Genomic DNA, 22,348 nt, shown 5'->3' with positions numbered 1-22,348 from the left:
TATTCCAGCCTACCTATAGAAGTCCAGCTGAGGCTTTGTTCTTAAGCTAAGGCATTTAGCATTCGTCTTGAAATAAAGCACACTTGGGGCTGTTATATATGGCCTACATCAGAGGGGGAAACTTAAGGCCCAGGAGCCGGATATGGTCCCCATCTTGCCTGAAACCAGCCCCCGAGGCTCAGGGCTCTACCCCCCAGCACTAGAGAGCCCATCCTGATGCTCCAGCCCCTCTACTGCAGGACTGGAGCACATAAAGCTTACTAGCCCAGGCTTCCCTGGCTTCTGGTGTGTGAGGGGAGTGTGAAGAGAGTCTTTCTTCTTCCTATCGGGGGCCACATCAGTCAGGGTTTGTCTGTTTTTTGCTTCTCACTTCATGCACGGCCCCTGATGGATTTTTCTGTGGGCCAGCAGCCCCCAGCCCAAAAAAGGTTCCCCCCCCCCCCCCCCACCTCCTACAGATAAAGGGAAGATCCTAGAAATGTAGGTTGAAAGTTTTCTGTCTGGCAAGGATCCACTCCCTATCTCTCTATTGTTTATTTGTGCCATTCTGTCTGTTTGATTGTCTCTGTCTCCTGTATTATTAATTTTGCTGGATGTAAACAAATGAAGGGGGTGGGATATAATTGATTAGATAATCATGTTACAGTATGTTAGGATTGATTAATTAATTTTCAGTAGAAGTATTGGTTAAGGTATAGTTGAAAATATTGCTCTCTCTATTACGGACAAACAGGAAGCGAGTGGGGGAATAACAAGGAAAAACAAGGGAATGAGGAAAGGAAATTGGATTCATGCTTGCTGGAAGCTAACCCCAATAAACAACAAATTGTTTAGATCTCTGGACTTCAAGTATTGCTGTGTTCTGTTCATGTGAGAAGGACCAAGGAAATGGGAGGGAGAAGGGAAAAGCCCTCTAACAATTGTGTTTATCCTGTGGGGCCTTCGTTTCTGCAAGCAAGGTCATTTGGAGTTTACCTTGCATAAGCTTAGATCATAACGGCTGTGTCTACACTGGCCCCCCTGTCGGAAAAGGGATGCTAATGTAGCACTTTGGAATATTCAAATCCACGGGGGATTTAAATATCCCCCGCGGTATTTGCATTAACATGGCTGCCGCTTTTTTCCGGCTTGGAGATAAGCCAGAGAAAAGTGCCAGTCTAGACGTGATTCTCCGGAAAATAAAGCCAATTCTAGGAATAAGAGATCCTCCGGAAAAGGCTTTATTTTCCGAAGAATCACGTCTAGACTGGCGCTTTTCTCCGGCTTATCTCCAAGCCGGAAAAAAGCGGCAGCCATGTTAATGCAAATACCGTGGGGGATATTTAAATCCCCCGTGGATTTGCCTATTCCAAAGTGCTACATTAGCATCCCTTTTCCGAAAGGGAGGCCAGTGTAGACACAGCCAACATGTTTTATTTATTTATTCAATTTTTAAAAGTCATCTATGGGCACCATCTAGGCTGTGGTCTCCTGCCCCAGCAATCAAACAATATGAGGTACATGTAGACAAGAGACCACCCATAAATGTGGACCTCTCAGTCCACACCAAGCTGCCAGATCTGGTCCATGAGAGCCTCAGCCAGTGCCCTGCCTGCCCCACCCCCTGCTCGGCACTCAGTGAATCTGGCTTCTGTGGGGCCACGTGCTTCTCTGAATGCTGAGAGCCTGGGGGAGGGGGCAGAGGTTTCTCATTCTGCCCCCCACCTACCGGGAAGTTCCAGTGGCCAGTTTCCAGCCAATAGCAGCTGCATTTTGCAGGACAGGCAGCATGTGATGTGCCCCTCCCCTCAACCCCCGGGCTCACAGTGTTTGCAGAAGCAAACATGGTCCTTGCCGCTGCCCTGAGCTTTTACAGGGGCTGGAAAGCAGGGACCCTGGCTAAGGAACCTGCCGGGCTGCTGGCTGGGAGCCAGGTAAGGTCTCCCAGCCAGAGCCTGCCTCTGGCACCCCGACCTCTCCTTCTCTGGCTCTCTCCTGAACCCTTACCCATGTAACCCAAACTTTCTGCACCCCTGCTCCAGCCCCGAGACACTTTCCCAAATCCCTGCACCCCCTCCTGCACTGCACTCCTGACCCAGGTTACAACCCCCGCCCTGACCCTGTATTCCAAGACAGGACAAGACAGACTGTGTGGGCCGGATCCGGCCCGCCAAGCCGTTTGGTCTGGCCTGTGGATGCTTTGCCACTCCCCGCTCCCCAGGCCAATGGAGACCTGGTGACGGGGAAGAGCGCAAAGTTTCCTCCCCTCCACCGGGGATTATGGCACCAGAGGGGACTGCCTGGCAGGAAGTTGGGGCAAAGACTTTACGCATGCCTTGGCCCCAGGCCAATCAGGGTCGGTGGGTAGGGAAGCACGTGAAGCCTCCTAGCCCTGACCCCTCCTCCCAAGGCCTCGCCCCTTCCCAGGTGGCCCACGACCACTTCTGAAATTTGTGAAGTGGGCCCCCTTCAAATACTGGTGCTCACTTCTGGTCCACACCCTCCACAACAGCCTGAACAGAAGGCGAGGAAGAGATTCTGGAAAGCTTAACAAACCCAGACTCTCTAAAATCATTCCAAAGCGCTACTGCCCCTGAGACAGACACGTTACACAAAGAGATGGGATAAATTCCCCTTCCCCCTTTGTGTAAAAGAAATGCATCCCCAATGTTTACATTGCAGCTGAACGGGCTTCATGGTCAACAGCACGGAAGCCTCATGGATCAGAATCATGGACGCCTACTCCCTGCTAGGGCTTAGCACAGATCAGGACCCAGAGGTTGAGGGATTCCACTCACATAACTGGAGTGGACAGACCAGCCCTTTTCATTCCTATCTGTCATCAGTTCTGTGCACACATGGAAGGAGTTCCCCTCAACTCTCACACAAAGCCACCTCCCTGCCCTCCTGTATATCCTTCCTTGACCTTCCTTCTGCCCTGAAGTCAACAAAACTTTTGTGCTTACAGACCCATGTGGTTCTTATTGAAGTAATAAACTTGGAGATTGGTTCAGCTGATCTAGGCCCTCATCTGGGCAATACTGGTAAAAGTACAAGGCTAATGTGGACCAGAAGAAGAACTCAGTATTAACACTAATGACTCACTGTTCCCCGCACTCCACACAAAGGAGTGACGCTTATTAAATTCCATTCAGATAGTGGCTCTCACTTTTATCCAGATGGAAAATATACCTCGTTAGAGTCCAGCTGTTAAAAAAATCTAATCAGCCCCTCAATCAATTCATAAAACTGTTCACCCTCACACTCAGGGCATGCTGCGCCCATGGCTTGCAAGATGTGCCAGACTAATAGTAGTAATAACTACTTGTATTATGGTAGCCCCCAGCAGCCCCAGTGAGAGACCAGGCTCCCATTGTGCTAGGCGCTGTACAAGCATAGGACCAAGAGAGGTCTCTGCCCCAAACTGCTTACACAGAAGTGTCAGGCTGAAAGGGCCCTCTGGAGTTTATCGTGTCAAACCCCCAGCACTGTGGCAGGATGGAGCAAATAGACCATTCCTCACAGGGGTTCATCCCATCTGTTCTTTAAAAACCTCCAGTGATGAGAATTCCACAGCCTCCTGGGGAAGCCCATTCTGGAGCTTAGCTACTCTTCTAGCTCCCAAGTGTTTTCTCCTAGCTAACCCCATAGCTTCTTGTCCCACCTTCAGTGGACAGGGAAAATAACTGCTCATAGGCCTCTTTAGAACAGCCCTCAGCATGTGCAGACGGCTCTCTGGTCCCCCTCACCCAGCCTGCCTCACAAGCCAGGGTGTGTAACCTGCGGTCATTTTTTCTGCTCTCCTCTGAAGTCTCCCCGATTCGTCCATCTCTTTCCCAGAGCTGGACAAAGTGCTCCAGTGGGGGGCTCCCCGCTGCCCAGGACAGGAGGACAATGACTTCCCCTGTCTTACACTCACCACTCCAGCCTTTTTCACAGCTGCACCCCACTGCTGACTCCTATTTGTTTGTGACCCCCAAAGCCTTTTCTGCAGCACTACCCCCGAGCCGGTCAGTCCCCATTTGTAACAGGGCCTTCGATTCGTCCTTCCTGAGTGAAGTACTTTGCACTTGTCTTTACTGAATGCCATCTTATTTCAGACCAAGTCTCAAAGTCAGAGGCATGGAAACTATGGCCCACGGGCCACTTCCAGCCTGTTGGACCCTTCAGTCTGGTCCCTGAGCTCCCTTCAGGGAGCAGGGCCAGAACGGCCTTGCCAGGAGGAGCCAGCCCAACTCCCAGGCAGTTCAGCAAGCATGGGAGGCTAGCCCCCAGCCCCTCCCCTTCTACCCCCTTGCCCTCTGTAGCCTCTGCTCCCCCAGTGCCTGGGCAGTGCAGTTGCTATGGTGACAGTCTGGCTGCTCCAGGGAGCATGGTCGGGGGCAGGAAGGAGGGGGATTGGATAGGAGGCAGAGGATCCCAGGGAGTGGTCAGGGAGCAGGAAGTAGGGTTCCAGAGAGATCATGGAGCAGGAGGGTTGGATAGGAGATGGGATCCTGGACGGGGGAGGGGGGCAGTTAAGAGACAGGGGATGGGAAGTGGGGGGCGGGGGTTGGATTGGATTTGGAGAGTCCCAGGGGCATGAATCATGGGGGAGAGGTGGATAGGAAGCAGGGGTCCAGAAGGGCCAGAGGGGCGAGGACTGGGCTACACCTGGCCATTTGAGGATGCCCAGCTACCCTGCCTGGCCCTCCATACAATGTCAATATCCAAAAGGTTTTCCCACACCTGCTCTAAATGGCCAATTTAAGTATCAGAGGAGACAACAGGTGGACGGACAGACAGACAGAAGGGGCGCACAAGTGCAGGGGGTAATGTCTCATTGTTCTCCCCCACCCATTTGTCTGTCTCCCCCACTTGTCTCTAGGTCTTAGCTTGGAAGCTGTTTGGGGCAGGGACGGTCTCTTTGGTCTATGTTTGTTCAATGCCTGGCACAGCAGAGCCTTGGTCCTTCTGTGGGCTCCCTATGTGCCACAGACATAACCACCGGCTGGCAGTCTACGCGGCCATACCTGAGACTCTGTTGTCCACGCTGCGGGCGGCACCCACCAGGTATTCCAGAGTGCTCTGGCAGCAGGTTGTTTTCCCAGCGCCACTTCTCCCCAAGGGCACAATAGCCTGGTCCTGCCGACGCATGAGCAGGCTCCAGTAGGCTTTCTGTGCCAGGGAGCAGATGTGAGGGGGCATGCTATCTCGCTTCCCGCGAAACACCTGGAGACAGAGAGGCCACATGAGGGAGCTGCATTGACCATCTGGCTGAACATCGTGTCGCCCACAGGAAAGTTTTAACTTCAAGCCTGTAGGTTTCCACATTGTAACCCATTGGGCTTTCCCACCGCCCGCCCTTTCCGCACTTCCCTGCAGATCACAGGCACTGCAGCTCTGAGCACTTCTGAGCCCACCTCTTAATGAGCGGCTCTGCCTTTAATGAAATTCCTCCCTTCTCTGCCCTTTCGTGTCACCCCATGGCCCAGTTTCCTAGAACTCTGGGAAACTCAATTCCTGGTTTGCAGAATGTCACCATTTCCTCTCCAGTTTTGAGTGCACACTGTTCCAAGATACGCTGCTTTCTTTGCGATCCTAGCAAAACAGCTCCTTCCTCACTGAAATCAGGCAAGCACATGTAACCCGCACCCTTCTGGGTATGGTGCACTCATGCAATTTTAATAAGAACCATCCCCCCTTGATTCAAAGGTGTGAAAAGTGACAAAGAAAGGCCCATTTCTCACAGCTTCTGCTTTGGAACGGGTCCACTTTTATTTGGAACTTTCATGTGAATGGGACTTAGCTTCCCCCCCTGGATGTTTCATACACTTTGATGTTGTTCCAGACGAGGCATCCCCACCCCTTCGGTTTGCTCTGACCTGCTGCACAGAAAGGCCCATGTTCAGATCCCACCACATGGAGTAAGGAGGCTCAGATTTGTGAACATGTGGCTCAGAAAATGGATCCTGTGCATGTTTTCAGCCCCTACAGGAGTGCCTACTTCCTCAGCTCTGAACTGTGCACTGCTCCAGAGTGCTGCTTTCCAGCCCCTTTCTGCTGTTAGCATGGTTCTGTGGCACCATCTTTTGGACGCTGCTGGAATCCAAGGAAATCTCCTTGAAAAGGCCGCCGGGGTGTTTGGAAGATTATCTTTCTAAACCAGCCAAATAAAACCCTCTCAAGCTCTTCTAAAATTGCTTCCCAGTGAAATACGTGTCCCCAGCTGAACATCCAAGGGTGAGGGATTAGAGTTTGATTTGCAGCTACCCCAAACCCAAGGCAAGGAACCCATCTACCACTTCACACTATCCCATAGCCTCAGTTTCACAACAAGACATCTCACAGGCCAGCCCATCACTTACCTTTCCTGAGTAGCTAGTAGCAGCCCAGCTGGGCTTGACAGCAACCAGGCTGGGCCCAGCGTACGTGTGGCAGAGCTGGGACCAGTACCGGTGCTGCAGTGTGTGAATGACACTCGATTCGTTCAGACTAATCAGTGCAGCAAGATCTTCTGTGCAATCCAGCGTGGAGGGGTTAGTCTACAAAAAATCACGCATGAGATGCCGCTGGAGGGCCTGGCTGTGCTAGAGACACTCATTTCATTCCTGCCGCTGGTAACTCTAATAACCTAGGAAACCTAACGCATCTCCAACTCATTCCGGAGTGCCTGGTGTCCCCCCATGGAATGGGAGGAGGGGAGCACTCACCAGATGTGACTCGTTGGGGCAGTGAAGAAATCAGCTTTGGTGCCACTAAATTAAGATGTCTGTGGACACTGCTACCCAAAATGGGCTGTCCCCTTTCCAGCTCACGTTTCAATAGGGTTGCGTGCTATGAACTGGGAGCAAGAACCAAAACCATAATGGTGGAGCCTGGCAGGGGCTTGCAGAGTAGATCCATGAATGGAGGGGAGAGGGCTGGAGCAGGTCAGGTGCCCTACGGCAGCCAGAGAGTAACTCCCACCCTTGCTAATGCAACCTGCAGCCAGCGGTGCAACAGGCTCCGAGCACTGCAGTCAGGCACAAAGGAGAGTCAGCCACAACAAGGCCCAGCAGCTCATGAATCTCCAGCAAATGAAACAGGAAGTGCTGTCGGGACATCGGATGGGGGAGGGGGCGTAGATCCGCATAAGCTGGCACAGCTCCAGGAGCTGCCCCCATCTCACAGTGAGATTTGCCTTGGGGCAGAGCCCACTTCCAGCTGGGGTGGGGGAAAGGGCTTTTCCAGGCAGGATCTGTGGGGGGTTGATTTCTGGGGACTTACCCGGTGAAGCGTCTCCTCATCCACCTCAGTGACGGTGTTGTCAGCATCGATGCGAATCCTCAGCCGCCCAGCGGGCAGCTCCGGGGTGCCCACATCTGGCTTCAGCACGGTGGCTGCAAGAGAAGCCCAAAGACTAGCGCTTTCCTAAATAAGGGGCAGCCAATCAGTAGTAGCTGCACAGGCCTGTGCAGGGGGCAGGCCTGGTTCGGAGAACCGTGGAGGTGCTGATTCTGGACTCGCCCCAGTACTGGGAAGTAGGGGAGTTCCAGTGTGCCCCACCAGGGCCCGTGCAGACGAAGGGGTAGGTCTGAGGGCTGTATGGGTAGGTTTGCCCATCGAGTCGAGCCAGCATGGCTAACAGTGGCAGTCCAGCTGCAGCTTCAGCCCCAGCTAGCAAGCAGGTTGCAAATAAAGGGCCCAGCTGGCTCGTACTCTGCTTCTAGCCCAGGGATGGGCAAGAGGAGGCTAGCAGGTCCCACTAAACCACAGTATCTGGCCCGTGGCTGCCATGCTGGGACCCTTAGGCACAATGGTGGACCCTTAGCCACTTTAAAGGTGGCTGCTCTATGCTCTGGATACTGGGGAGTGAGGAGGGAGGCTTTGTGTGTTGTTCTATCCTCCAGCAAAACAGGAGCTGATAAATTTTGCTGCAAGGGCAGGGGCAACCAAGGGCAGGGGCAACCCTCCCTCCCCCATACCCTGCCCCGAGCAGAGCCAAATGGAGCAACCTGTGACTGCAGCTCAGGTTCTTGCAGGGCTGCTGGTTGGAGCCCTCCTAGCCAGAGCCTGCCCCTGGCACTGAACCGTCCCCCGCCCTGCCCCCCACCCTCTCACAACTACTGGGTACATCCAAAGCTGGAGGGTCAATCTCTCTTCCAAACAAAAGCAAAGCAAGCGACGTGGCTTAGGCATTGCAGAGTGCAGTTACCAAGTGTAAATCCATCCTTCTGGACAAGCCAAACTTTCTCCGTTTCATACCATACATCGTCATGCACCTGGGGACAAAAGGAGAGTCAGACTCCGGCTGCAGGAGACAGGCTGGACCTGATTGCTTAAAGTCTTGGGTCTTTGACCTCACAAAGACAATGACTATTGGCTTCCCAGCACCAGGGATTAGCATCAGTTCTTCATTTGCATTCCATCGGGCTTTTCCCCCTTTGATAGGTTACTTAGTCACCGAGGTTTATACTGTGGCAACGCTTGCTATTATGTTATAACTGGGTACAGACAAATGAAAATAATGCATGCTACATCCCCCTCACGATTCATGAAATTTAAACATTGAACATATTCTTCTACATTTCAACATCTGCGTACGTTCTAAGCAACTTGTGGCTTTTAAATCTACAGAACACACTGCGTCTTCGGATCTGGGGTCTTGAAAAGCTTGTATGTTATTTCAGTCCTCCTGTATCAAAGGGTATGTCTACACATCAAAGTTAATTCAAAATAACAGCTGTTATTTCGAATTAACTTTCCTAGTGTCTACACAGCCAAACTGCTATTTTGAAATAAATTCGAAATAGCGGAGCGCTTATTTCAAATTTGGTAAACCTCATTCTACGAGGAATAACACCAAATTCGAAAAAGTTAATTCAAAATAAGTGCTGTGTAGACACTTATATTGAAATAGGGGGCCTCCAGCCTTCCCAGGGTGCCCTGGTGGCCACTCCAGCCTCAAACAAGAACACCCCTCTCCCTCCCCGGAGCCATTAAGGGGCAGACTCTGGCCACAGTGCCTGTGCCAGCTCCAAGCCTGCCAGGCCAGAGCCAGCAGTCACTGCCCCTGACCCAGTGGCCCCAAAACATGAGCCAGCAAGCCACTGGCAGCCAGCCCTCCACCGCTCCCCAGGAGCAGTCTGCCAGCTCCCAGGAGTCTGACAGGGGCTGGAGAAAGCAGGCGCCTTCCTGGTCCAGGGTGGAGATCAGAGTGGACCTTACTTAGGTTTGGGGGGGATGTCCCCAACGTCCATAATCTCCACACTAGATGGAGGAACGTGGCCATCAATGGCAGGATACCTGCCAGCCTGGTCACCAAAGGTGACACACAGGAACCAAGGAGCAGGTTTGCATGAAAATCAAGTTGGTCTGGCGAGATCCCCAACCCTGAGCCCTGAGCTTCCCCTCCCCCTTATTCCCCTTGCTTCCCCCTTCCAGCTCCCTCCTCCCAGGTTTCCCCCTCCCCTCTCTCACCCTCTCTTCTCCCCTCTCCCGCCTCTTTTCCCCAGTCTCACCAGAGTTTCATTCCTCCGCCCCCAGTTTTGTTAAATAAAGAGAGTTTGTGTTCATGAAAATACGTGTATTTGATTTGACATCAGGAAGGGGGGCTGGGAGGGTAAGTGGAATGATGTGGGGGAAGAATGAAGCACAAGCTCCCAGTGGGGCAGACCGGGGAGGCTCTTAGTGCTCCGCAGTGTGGAAGCTCTCCCGCAGGGCCTCCTGGATACTGACAGCCCCCCAATGGACCGCCCGGATGGTAACCTGCAGAAAGTGCAGCCAGGCTCACAGCAACGGGTCCACGAGAAGCACCAGAGTGCCCAGGGGCAGCTCTGGCTCCATGTTGCAAAGTGCTGTGGTGTCCCGAGTGAGGGCAACCAGAGCACGCAGAGACATAATGCTTTGCTGTCCCTCATCGAGGTAAGCAAGCAAGCAGGGAAAGCTGAGAACTGGCTGCCCAGGGTGGGGATCTCTTTAAGCACAAGCCTCAGATAGCCTCAGGCAGCAGCCATACAAATAAACTCCTGACCTGATGCCCTGCTAGACCTGGTTCCGGCCAGCCTTAAATGCAATTAAATGCAATTCAGTGTGGACACGCTAATTCAAAATAGCAAAACGCTATTTCGAAAAGCATTTTGTGTGTAGACGCGTTATTTCGAAATAAGCTATTTCGAATTAACTATTTCAAAATAAGATATTTCAAAATAACACTATAGTGTAGACATACCCAAAGGGAGTTTTATTCTCAATCCATAGGGCAGGACTCTATAATCTAGCTGAAATGCAAGACACATGGACAGGGCACAAATTCACCTTGTTTGAATCTGTGCTTTCCCCTGGCTCCTTGATTTCTCCAGGTTCCTCCTTGATTTCCACAGGCTTCTCCTTGATCTCCCCTTGTTCCTCCTTGATTTCCACTGGTTCCTCCTTGATCTCCCTTTGTTCCTCCTTGATCTCCCCTTGTTCCGCCCTGATTTCCACTGGTTCCTCCCTGATTTGTGCTGTCTTCCCCTTGATTTCCTCTTGTTCCTTCTTGACTTCCATTGGTTTCTCCTTGATCTCGCCCTGCTTCTTCTTGATTTCAGCTTTGATTTGGGGTGCCTGTTGCTTCTTCATTACCGCCTTCTCTTTCTCTGAACTTTCAGGACGTTTTCTCCTCAGCACACTTCCCTCCTTTGCAGGATCTTCACGCTGGCGCTGAAATCCCTTTCCAATCACTGGGGCACGAACTGGGGCAGTCACTCCTGGACTTTGTTCTTTCGGGCTTTGCTCAGGACAAGGCGATTTGGCAGCCGTGGACTCACCTGGCTGGACTGTCTCCTCTGGTTTGGGGGCAGCTGCTGCTGTCTCCCTGGTGGGAGAGGTGACTTTCTTGACGTTGCTCCTCTTCACCCCTCTCTTGAAGGGAAGAGGCTTTTTTGGAGGAATTTCCGCTGCCACTTCCCCTTCGTGCTGCTCTCCGTTCAGGCCGTTCTGCAGCAGTTGCCCATCACTTGCCATTTCTCCTCCAAGGATGTTCTCATCTTTTATCCCAAACTGCTGGGCGTGGTTGTCCTCAGGCTGCCCCAGAGGCTAAAAACAAAACCAAGACGAGGCTGAGCCTGTGGGGTCCTCTAGAGAGGAACAAACTCTCAGTGAACTCGTCAGCCTGGGGTTTGAGGAAGGTTTGATTTTAGAGACAGATTTGGAGTAACTAAAAGAAGCTTCCAGTTTAGAGGGATACATTTGGATTTGACGGTGCTCCTGGACCACCTATCAGCTTGGTTTGAAGTGCCCGGCCAGGTTCCCTCCTGCTGTGACGGTATTGTCTAGTGACAGCTAGCTCTGCTAGCCAGATGCACTGCCACTGGATTCCTCCAGGACTATCTCCCACATGGAAAGGTGCCTCTCCAATCAGGCTCCAGCACTTGTGATCTCTTAGACACACAGCCGTGCAAACAAGAATAAAACTAGCAGCTTCTCCTTTGCTCCCTCCCAGTAGGGGTATGAGAGGTTAACCAGTGACCCAGTGAGCAGGTGCTTACCAGCCGGCTTACAAAGTAACCAGTTAACTGGTCTGTCATGTAGGACTCTGCCTGCAGCCACAGCAGGCCCAACCTTTCCCCCCACCCGCAGCCACGATGGGGCCAGGGCACAAGGTGGGGCCAGATATGCCCCCATCGCCCACAGCCAGGACCAGAACAGCTCCCCCTGCCTTGGCTGCAGCCCATCACACCACAGGCTGGTGGGTTGCTCCAGGCTTAACCCGTTAGACCTAGCATTTAACCAGTCAGTGTTGTAAACGTTAATTAACATCCCTCCCTCCCACTGCTGGCTGCCCTTAGCAACTCCGAACTGTAGCCCCCAGACCACCATGGACAACAACTATCCCCACTTCGAGCACATGGACAATTCCAGGGTACAACCATCCCCCCGGCTGACCAGGTATCGGAGCCCTTTCAGGTTCAGTGTGGAACAAACCTGGGACATCCAGCACTAAAAGCACCATCTGTAACTACTTGAGCTACAGGAGTAACTCCTCCGTCTGGGAGCTGTAGTAGTTCAGTATCCTCTGGCCCAGCCAACTGGGGGGAGGGGCATGCCATACATACTCAATAGAGGGGATTACACCCACAACTGAGCCTCGTGACAGTGTAGGACCCAGGACACCGAAGGCAGGGCACACTTCATCTGGTACTTACGTCTTCTTTGGTGTTCAAGGCACCTCTCTCTTTCACTTTAGCTACCTTGGATTCTTTCTCTGTTTCCCGAACAAGCTGTTTGATGAATCCCCCAGGAATCACGGAGAAAAGTGGAGGAGGAGAAGTAGGGGGTGGACTCCGGTCCTCTTCCCGGATCTGTTTGCAAAAGCAGAGGCTACATTGTTGGATGGCATGCTTCACGGGCCCTGGCAGAGGTCTGCTCCTTGGCTCAGACCCCTCGGGGAGCAGTTAGTCAGCATACATGTCTTAAAGGAGCACATGTATGACAGGTCAAGTGCATCACACGGGGTAGCAAAGTGAGGGAGTCAAGGCCAGGCATTTGCAGAGCTCTTCCCAACAATTCAGATGCTCTCATTGGTCACCACACTACCACCACTCACCACTGTCTGGAACGGGATGCCTGCCTGAGTGGAAATTATTCCCTCCCCATGGCTGTGTCTCCTTCAGGTTTGCCAGTGAGCTGCAGGGCAGTGCATTGGTTTGTTACGGTAGGGTTGCTTAGGAGTCTTGGGGCAACAGTCACTGGGTTGTCATGGCATTGCCTGTGCGCATTAGGGATGTTACATTTCGATCAATTAATCGAATGGTCGATGGGATTTCCATTGACTGTTCAATTAGTTGATAAGAACTTTTGCATTCTGTCTTTGAAATGCACAAGAACCCTGGCAGGGGCTTTTGGACATTTCAAAGTGGATGTGCCCGCATGGAGCTTGGGGCTAGTGCTGGACCCTCACTGGGGCTCTTGTGCATTTCATAGTTGAAGTGCCCGAGTGGAGCCCGGGATCAGCAAGACTTCCCACTGGCCCCAGGCTTCATGCTGTGCTCCTGCCCCCTCCCACGGAGCTGGAACTGGGGGGAACCGACTCCTCCCTTCCTCTTCCCCCCCTTGCTGCCTCTTTGTGATAGAGGCAGCAAGGGGGGAGGGGAGTGACAAGTCGACTAGTGTGTCGACTAGCTGATAAGCTTTTGTTTACTGGTTAGTCGACTAGCTGATTAATCACTTACAACCCTAGTGGTAATGACGGTCCAAGCAGCTTTGTTGTAGGGTCACTTGTGAAGCCCCAGACTAGCAGCACCAATTTCTCTCCAAAAACAAAGCAAACATAAAGGAAATACCCAACATAGAACTGCAGGGGAGATTTCCAGAGGCCCAAGGGAAATTAAGTGACATCCCCCAATTCAATTATTGGGGACTTTGCTGGAAAGTGGTATAATATGGGGCCGTCTAGTTTAGCCAGCACCCCACTTACTAGCTCTCCCTCCTTGGCTTCTGACATTTGAGACGCTTCCTACACATTTTTCAATTTGGGCTGAACAAGATGTGGGGCCTTTAAAAAAAACCTTTCAGTTGACTAAAAGCCACTAGCTACTTTGTGTGATATAAAGAAGGGCAGGATGAGTTTTCATCAATCCCCCTGTATGCAGGCAGAGGGAAGTCCACCTATCTAGCATTTTAATATGTGCTGGTACTTGCCCCCAGAGGGTCATAAGGTGGGAATATTTTGGTGCCCTGCCCACACTAACAACACTAATAACACAAACACAATAATTAACAGGGCATGGTCCTTGAGCTGCTTGGGGTTCTAAGCAATTGCTTACTCTGCACATGCCATGTGCTGGCTCTGCAATGTTCTATTGTCCCCTGGCTCAGCAGCCCCAGAACACTTTGCAGAAGCAGGTCCAAAAAGATTGTCTTTCTCTTACAAGAGTGGGTATATTTCAGGCCCTCTTCCAAAGCTCTCTGAAGTCAGTGGAAAGACTTGTCCTGACCTTCAGGGGCTTGGTGTCTGCCTCACATGCTTCACAAAGAATGTGGATGTTGCAAAGAGGGACAAGGATATTCGCATTGTACTTTTCAAGCATATTTTAACCCTCTTCTTCTACTTGGAATTGGCTGGCAGGGGACATCTGCTCCCAAGAGAGTAGAGAAAAGAACTCACAACACCACACATGTAATGGCCTCCTGTGTGTTAGTAGCTAGAAGGCTTAGAAGATGCATTCATGGAACATGCACAGGCAGTGATAAGAGAGTTCTGATTATGAGATGCCAACTCTTAATGCGCTATGTGAATCCAAGCATACAAGAAGTGCTGGCTAGCAAATGGTTAAAGCTGGGTGTGCTCCTTTCGCTCCCTGCTGGAAGCATTGCTACTGTGCAATTGAGAACCCTTCACTCCCTCTAAGCATCCTGAGAGTTTGCCCTCCAGGGAGACATGCCACATTCGGTGGAGGCTGACCGCAGGGGACGCCCCCTCCTGCTGGAAGTCAGACCCATTCCCTCCCCTCCCCCCCCCCCCCAGCAGCTGGAGTGTCCTCACTTTCCTTTTGCTCCCACAGGGCAAGGCGTGATGAGATGGCCATGCTGCGGTGTGACCGTGCCCAAAGGCTGTCGGGCTTCAGGTGTGATACAAGGAATGATGCTTTATGGAGACAAATGAAACATCGACCTGGGCTCAGGACCAGACACACACACAGGAGGCAGGAGGAGAGAAAAAAACAAAGATGTGGTTAGTGCATGAGTGAGAAATGTATGAAAGACATATGCTGCTCTGCCCCACCTCACTGAGCCAGGGGGCTGAGCAGGCCCTAGGGGTACATAGCCCAGCAGTGTGCGACACAGCTCTGGTGACTTGCGGGGGGGGGGGGGACAGTCCCTGGGAGATCCCTGTACTGTCCGTTCAAATTGGGGGTGATTAGTAGCCCTGTCATGAGTGTAGAGAACCCAAACACATGACGCAAAGTTATCCAGGTTAATCAGGGCCAGCAGGGCCTGTGAGGAACGCCACAGACCTCAGCCTGCTGGACGGATGGACAACACAACAGCAATGGAACGTCACAGGAAATCTGTGAATTTCTCATTCCCCTCGTGTGCTGGCTCAGGGAAAGCGGCTGGGCCCCGCTGTGGATGGCTGCTCAGTGAGCAGCCAGGGCTGACAAGCTAACCAAGTGCGAGGAGACCCAGAGAACAGGGCAGTGGAGACTATTATACCACTACTGCATTAGCCAATGGTGCAGCCTCCTCTGGCTGAGCAGCCTGGCAGAAATGGAGGGGGCCCAAAAGAGGGCAAGAAACTGATCAACCACCTGGGGAAATGCTCTGAAGAGACATGGAAACCAGGGCTACTAAGAGAGGTGCCATGGAAGAGGGGAGATGATAAAAGTCAGCAAATTCTGACGGGTCTGGAGAAGGGAGATCAGCAGCCTCTAATCTCCCTGCCTCAAACACCAGTGAAATTAAAAGCTATCAGCTTCCAGAGGGAAGGAAATAGCTTCCCTGCACAGCCAGTCACTCAAGGGTGCAGCTCATGGTCACGCCGCATTGCTCAGGACACAGGCTCCAAGAGGTTAAAAAGGGGCTGGGCGTGTCTATGAATAGCGAAAATATGCAGTTATTATAACTGGCATTAGCAAATTGGCGGGGATGGGAAACCTCCTGCTTCAGGGCTCAAGGCAACTTATAACAATCAAACCCCAGGTTGAAATCTAGCGTGAGGGCAGGGGACCTCTCGAGGGCCCTGCCAGTTCTAGGGTTCTATGATAAGGCCACGTCAGCCACTGCAGGTTCCTGCACCTTAGAATCACAGACCCCCGGGGCTGGCAGAGACCTCAGGAGTCATTAAGTCCAGCCCTCTACCCTAGGTAGGACCAACCCCCTCTCAATCAACCCAGCCAGGGCTTTGTCAAGCTGGGACTTCAAAATCTCTAGGGCTGGAGACTCCACCCCCACCCCACGTAACCCATTCCAGTGCTTCCCCACCCACCTAGAGAAACAGTTTTTCCTAATATGCAACCTTCCTTACAGGCAGCTGGGTCTGGGCACTGTTAGGGCAGGATGTGGAGCTAGTTGGACTTCATGTCTGAGCCAGTCAGTTATGATGTGGGTCTGACTAACACAATGCAATGTGGGGGGAGTTCTTCTTGCTGGGAAGGGGGGGGGGGGATTCAGTCTGGAACTGACACCTTCAGGGCAGGGCTCTCTTTGGGGCTGGTATCAAGCAGCTTGAGGAATAGGTTACCTTTCTCATCTTGTAAAAGGGAAAGCCCCATCCTGCAAGGCACTGATATCCCACATGGCGCACTATGCTGCCCTGACGTGTGCTCCAGGATGGGCACAAACAGACCAAAGGGTCAGTGCAGTGGCCTCTCGCATGGGTGGGCCGCAGTGAATGCACCTGGAGAGGCCGCAGGGAATCTCAGGTGCAGGTGAAAATCCTGCTGGCTTCGGAAAGACTTTTCAAAATGGGCGTGTCAGTGTGAAAGCAGAATCCAACAGACCCATGCACACGTGTGTACACATGCACATATTGTCCTCTCACACAGGGACACACACAGAATTTTCCCACCATATCATGCAACTCTCCAGAACAGACCAAAGTGACTCTCTGCTTACCTGAGGCTCTACACACACACAAATCATGTCGCACAAGGTACCTGGGCCGTGGCACATTCACCCCCCTCCACTGCTGAGGAAAGTGAGGCAGAGCAGGGTGAGCCACCTGCCCCAAGCCCACAGGGAGTCAGTGGCAGACCTCAGACTGAGGCCCACATTCCCAGACACTTGTTCTACCCACTTATACCAGCTACACGATTCTTATGAATTCCCCTTGTCCACTCAGCTGTTTTACACCCCATGATTCCTAGCCACCTCCAGAGCCTCTCATAACTGATGGGCACCCACTGACAGACCTGCATCCCAGTTATTATTTAGTCTCCTCCCTTTGGCCTGGCAGAGGCATTTCAGAGAGGAGCCTTGAACCTATGAGCCAATGCTAATAATGCCTTAAGGTCCAGAATTTTTCTAGGGTGCCAACATTCAGAGGAAAAACCCAACTCCAGGATGGTGGGTTTCTCCCACTTTTCAGTGAAATGACCGCAAGAGGCAAACTTCCATATGGGGACAAGAAGGGGGGTTGGAGACAGGAAGCGCCATACCCAAAGCATGCTGGGATTTGGGTAGTTTGCTAATATTTCTGATGCAGAACAGTTCCCTAATTTATTCCAGGGACTAATTAAGCCACAGAAATGGGGGTTCCCAAGAGCTGCCTTTTGCCCAGTTCTGGTGACCAGCTGCCCTGTCCAAAGGCCACTGCCAGGGCTGGGTTGGTACAGCCAGACACACCAGTTGTCCTGCGAAAACATTTTGATTTTTCCAGCACAACCAGTCAAACATTTGTCAAAACCAAACACTGTTCTGTGAACCAATCTGATTTTGTGGGAACAGCATTTTCCATCCAAACCTCAGGCCTATGAAATGCCCAGCCAGCCAGAGGCACATAACAGATACCAAATCACTTTACACACTGCACATGGTCTGCTGTAGGGACTTCTTCACTCCAAAGCCTGCCAAGTACGTTATGGCAGGCAAGTGTTGGGGCAGAGGGTGTTTGCAAACCCCGGGGCCTGCCCTCTTTCTCTTGTGCTGCATGGGACAGGGAAGAGAGCCCTGCAGAATCAGCTCCTGCCGGGGCTAACGCCTGTGGCTGAAGACTCCCTGCATGGTCCCATAATGCCCTGGTGCTCAGAGGAACCATCCAAATCTATTTTACCATTAATTTTAGCTGCCAACCAGCAGCGTGACATTGGCACTAACACTGCCCCCCAAGGCAGGCACTGGAGCCGGGCATGTTAACAGTAGCCAGTGGGGGTGCTGCATGGGACAGGAGCTGCTTCTCCCCTTGCTCACACCAATGAGCTAGAACGTGGGATGGTTCCGCACCAGTGGCCTCAACTGGCAGAGCACCCAGCGCGCCAACCACAGCCACCCACCAGCACCAGCTGGAGATAGAACCCAGAATGGGTGTCAGCAGGGTGAGGTTAGTCACTGTGTGGAATCTCTGGGGCATGGCGCCCTTCTACAGGGTCTGAGGGGGCTGGAGAGCAAAGCTTTGTCCTGGACGGGCCAGTGCCATGGAATGAGCCAGCCAGCCCCAGACAACTGCTGACTTGCTTCCCTGTGATATAGAAGGAGGCTCCCTTAGGTTTGAGCCAATTCCTTATGAACCTTACACTGTTCTGGGCAGAGTGGGCGTGGTATCTCCATCCCTCTCCAGGATTTCTGCACCGGCTGCCAAGCTCTCTCCTCCACCCTCTGATGGGTATGGGGTGTTAATCATTCACTTCGTTGGATGCACCACCAGTCAGCCAGCTAGGGACATGGGCTGTAGCAATCCCAGCACCCCATAATTGAAGACTGAGAAGGAGATGCCCAGGAGAGGCACTGACCTTTCCCTGGCTACATTTTGACGAGCTGACCTCACTGCCTGTCCCTGCCACCTTGTGTCTCCGCAGCACAACTAGCAAGGAGTGCCAGATGCTTTCCTGTGCACCGGGGGAGCCGGAGCTTTGCTGCTATTTCTGCTTCGGCCCTGGCAGCTCCCAGGTCTGGGATCCCAGCAGGGAGGCATGATGGAGTCCTGGGAGGCACCCGTCCTACCCCTGTGAGGTCACAAGCTGGTTCTAGAACCTCCTGCTGCTACTACCATGGGAGCTGCCTTGAGGCGGACACAGGTGGGTGCCAGCATTTGGGTTTTGTAGTGCAAATGCTCCCACCCTCACACCCATTCTGATGACCGAATTATTAAAGGTCCAGATCCAAAATTAATAGAGGATGGGGATGGGGAAGGAAGAGAAAAAATGGTGAATTACAGTGTTCATGAAGCTGATTGAGAAAGTGCAAATTGTTCTTAAGAACCTATTGTTTGGTTGGTTAAGTCATTAGGGTGTGGAAGGCAATGTGCTAGCCAGGTAATCTCTTTATTCTTACCTGTGCGATGGGTCCCAAACCTGTAAATGAAGTTAAGTTTCAAGGATTCCCTGTATTTGGCTTATGGCATTGGCCCGAAACCACAGGGTGACTTGGAGATCCATTAATGAGAACCCGGGCAGATTAAAGTGTTCTCCAACAGGTTTCTACTGTGTGTTGCCTTTTCGGATATCTGATTTGTGTCCATTAATTCTTTCTTGTAGAGACTGTCCGGTTTGGCCAATATCCATGGCAGTGGGTCATTGCTGGCTCTTGATGGCATAGATCACATTAGTGGCTGTGCAGTTATATGAGCCCCTGATGTAGTGGCAGATGTGCACTTCTATGGAGGAGATGCAGGGTCTTGGAATGAAGTTGGGTGCAGAAGGGAGCTCAGGGTAGGGAACTGGGGTACAGGGGAGGGTGTGGAATCTGAGTGGGAGTTTGGGTGAAGGAGGTGGTTGTGACCTGGGGCAGAGGAATGGAGTACAGGGTATGGGAGGGTTTATGGGTGCAGGACAGGATTCTGGCCTGGAGGAGGGGTATAGTAAGGGGTACAGGGCTGGGAGCAGGGGGGTTGTAGCCCGGGGGGGGGGGGTGCAGAGGATGCAGGTGGTGACCTGAGGCAGAGGAATGGCGCGCAAGGTCTGGGAAGGGTTATAGGTTCAGGAGAGGACTCTGGCCTGGGGGAGGGGTGTAGAAGGGGATACAAGATCTGGGAGGGAATTGAGGTGTGGCAGGGGCTGGGGGTAAAGTTCCAGAGGCAGGCTTTGGCCAGGAGTCAGTTTCCAGCCAGTAGGAGCTGAGAGATTTTTCTGGGGATGCGGGCAATGTGCAACACCCTCTCCCCTGCAGCACAGGGAGCCACAGGAGCAGCCAGCCTCTCTGGGGGTATGTCTACACTACAAAGTTAATTCGAACTAACAGCCATTAGTTCTAATTAACGTTCATAGACACTACACAGGCAAACCGCTAGTTGGAACTTAATTTGAACTAGCGGAGCGCTTAATTCGAACTAGGTAAACCTCATTCAACGAGGAGTAACGCCTAGTTCGAATTAAGTAGTTCGAATTAAGGGGTGTGTAGCCCCTTAATTCGAACTAGTGCGAGGCTAGCCCTCCCCAGCTTTCCCTGGTGGCCACTCTGGGCACCACCAGGGAAACTCGTCTGCCCCCCTCCCGGCCCCGGAGCCCTTAAAGGGGCACGGGCTGGCTACGGTGCCCGTGCCAGGTGCAAGTCTGCCAGCACCCAGCCAGCAGACCCTGCACCTGGCACGACACGAGCCAGCCACCCGCTGCCACCCAGCCCTCCACCTCTTCCCAGGACCAGGCTGGCGGCTCCCGGGAGCCTGCCCAGGGCTACAAGAGGTGGGCGCCCGCCTGGTCTAGTGCGGAGATTGTGGACCTCATCCAGGTTTGGGGGGAAGCCTCCAACGTCCATGACCTCCGCACTAGGTACAGGAAAGCGGCTGTCTAGGGCAGGATAGCTGCCAACCTGGCCACCAAAGGCCACATGCAAACCCAGGAACAGGTTTGAATGAAAATCAAGGTGGTCCAGTGAGACCCCTAATCCTGAGCCCTGAGCTTAGAACATAAGAACATAAGAATGGCCGTACTGGGTCAGACCAAAGGCCCATCTAGCCCAGTAGCCTGTCTGCTGACAGCGGCCAACACCAGCTACCCCGGAGGGGATGGACCGAAGACAATGACCAAGTCATTTGTCTCGTGCCATCCATCTCCAGCCTTCCACAAACAGAGGCCAGGGACACCGTTCCTACCCCCTGGCTAATATCACTCCATGGATCCAACCTCCATGAATTTATCTAACTTCTCTTTAAACTCTGTTCTAGTTCTAGCCTTCACAGCCTCCTGTGGCAAGGAGTTCCACAGATTGACTATTTGCTTAGTGAAGAAGAATTTTCTTTTATTAGTCTGAAGCCTGCTACCCATTCATTTCATTTGGTGTCCTCTAGTCCTTCTACTATGGGAACTAATGAAGAACTTTTCTTTATGCACCCTCTCCACACCACTCATGCTTTTACAGACCTCTACCTATCCCCCCTCCATCTCCTCTTTTCTAAGCTGAAAAGTCCCAGTCTCTCTAGCCTCTCTTCATATGGGACCTGTTCCAAACCCCCGATCATTTTAGTTGCCCTTTTCGGAACCCTTTCCAAGGCCAAAATCTCTTTTCTGGGGTGAGGAGACCACATCTGTACACAGTACTGAAGATATGACGTACCATAGTTTTATACTTCCCCTCCTCCTTCTTCCCCTGGCTTCCTCTTCCAGCTCCCTCCTCCCAGGTTTCCCCCTCCCCTCTCCCACTCTCTCTCTTCCCCTCTCCCACCTCCTTTTCCCAGTCTCCCCAGAGGTTAATCCCCCCCCCCCAGTTTTGTTAAATAAAGAGTGTTTCTATTTTTGAACACACGTGTCCTTTATTTAGTACATCAGGAAGGGGGGCTAGGGAGGGGTAAGTGGAAGGAAGTGAGGGAAGAATGGGGTACGAGCCCCCGATGGGGAGGACTGGGCTGGCTCTGTGGGCTTCTGGGGGTGGAAGCTCTCCTGCGGCCCTCCAATTGACCTCCCCGGATGGCAGCCTGCGGCCAGTGCAGCCGGGCTGATGGCTGAGTGCTGTGATGTGCCCAGTGTGGGTAGTCCGGGCACTCCAAGCCAGGACTGCTTTGCAAGCGGGGAACCCCTGAGAACTGTCTGTCCGGGGTGGGGTTCGGGACCCTTTAAGCACAGCCCTTGGCTAGCCTGAGACAGCATCTCCATGCTCTAAGTCCTCATCTGATGCCCTGCTGGCACTGCTTCCGGCCATCCTACAGGGATGGTGTAGACGGAGCTTGATCCTGCCTTGAGGGCAGGGGGCTGGACTCGATGACCTCTCGAGGTCCCTTCCAGTCCTATGATTCTATGATTCTATGATCCTTAAGCCCGGTTCAGGGTCTACTCAATGTGGACGCGCTAGTTCGAATTAGCAAAATGCTAATTCAAACTAGTTTTTAGGTCTAGATGCACTAGTTCAAATTAGCTTAGTTCGAATTAACTAATTCTAATTAAGTTAGTTCGAATTAGTGCTGTAGTGTAGACATACCCTGAGTGAGCTGTGGGCTTGGTGGGTCAGATCTTGCCCACTTCTGCTCTAGCCTCACAACCTTCCCGGGAGCTGAGTGTTGCCCCATTTGACAGCTGTGCTAACACTTCGCAGAGGAGCTGAGAAATGCCCCCTTGAAGCCTGTCCCTACACCGGCCCTCTGCCCTTCCTCAGTGGTGTGAGGAGCCCAGTCACCATGCACTGGGATGGTCACCTTGGTGCTATAGGTTTTCCCTCCATTGTTCCGCACCAACACCCCTGCCTGGACCAGGGGCAACCCTTGCCACCAGCTCCTGACCCGCCCTCCCTGCTCTCAATAGCTCATCCCCTGTGGTGGACTCATGGTAGAGCCAACGGCACGCTC

The 22,348-nt window shown here is 52.5% G+C and overlaps 1 protein-coding gene across 5 annotated transcripts in view; it reads right to left on the bottom strand.

Annotated features, from left to right (window-relative positions):
* The window catches only part of MYO18B (myosin XVIIIB), a 243,277-nt gene that overhangs the window by 218,040 nt on the left and 2,889 nt on the right, over positions 1-22,348 (bottom strand). For 3 of the 5 annotated variants that reach the window (XM_075898877.1, XM_075898880.1, XM_075898881.1), the window contains exons 2-8: positions 14,471-14,593; positions 12,126-12,283; positions 10,258-11,016; positions 8,156-8,222; positions 7,228-7,340; positions 6,327-6,503; positions 4,992-5,190 (exon numbers count right to left, since the gene is read on the bottom strand). In XM_075898877.1, coding sequence (XP_075754992.1) covers positions 4,992-5,190; positions 6,327-6,503; positions 7,228-7,340; positions 8,156-8,222; positions 10,258-11,016; positions 12,126-12,283; positions 14,471-14,507 — 1,510 coding nt within the window. In that variant the 5' untranslated portion in view covers positions 14,508-14,593. Of the gene's footprint in view, positions 1-4,991; positions 5,191-6,326; positions 6,504-7,227; positions 7,341-8,155; positions 8,223-10,257; positions 11,017-12,125; positions 12,284-14,470; positions 14,594-18,368; positions 19,940-22,348 lie in introns of those variants that run through there. The other 2 variants (XM_075898878.1, XM_075898879.1) reach the window with 2 other exon arrangements.

This window comes from Pelodiscus sinensis, chromosome 15 (genome assembly GCF_049634645.1).
Source record: "Pelodiscus sinensis isolate JC-2024 chromosome 15, ASM4963464v1, whole genome shotgun sequence".
Taxonomy (NCBI): Eukaryota; Metazoa; Chordata; order Testudines; family Trionychidae; genus Pelodiscus; species Pelodiscus sinensis.
Note: the sequence above shows the minus strand (reverse complement) of the source record. Positions and strands in the feature narration are given on the sequence as shown.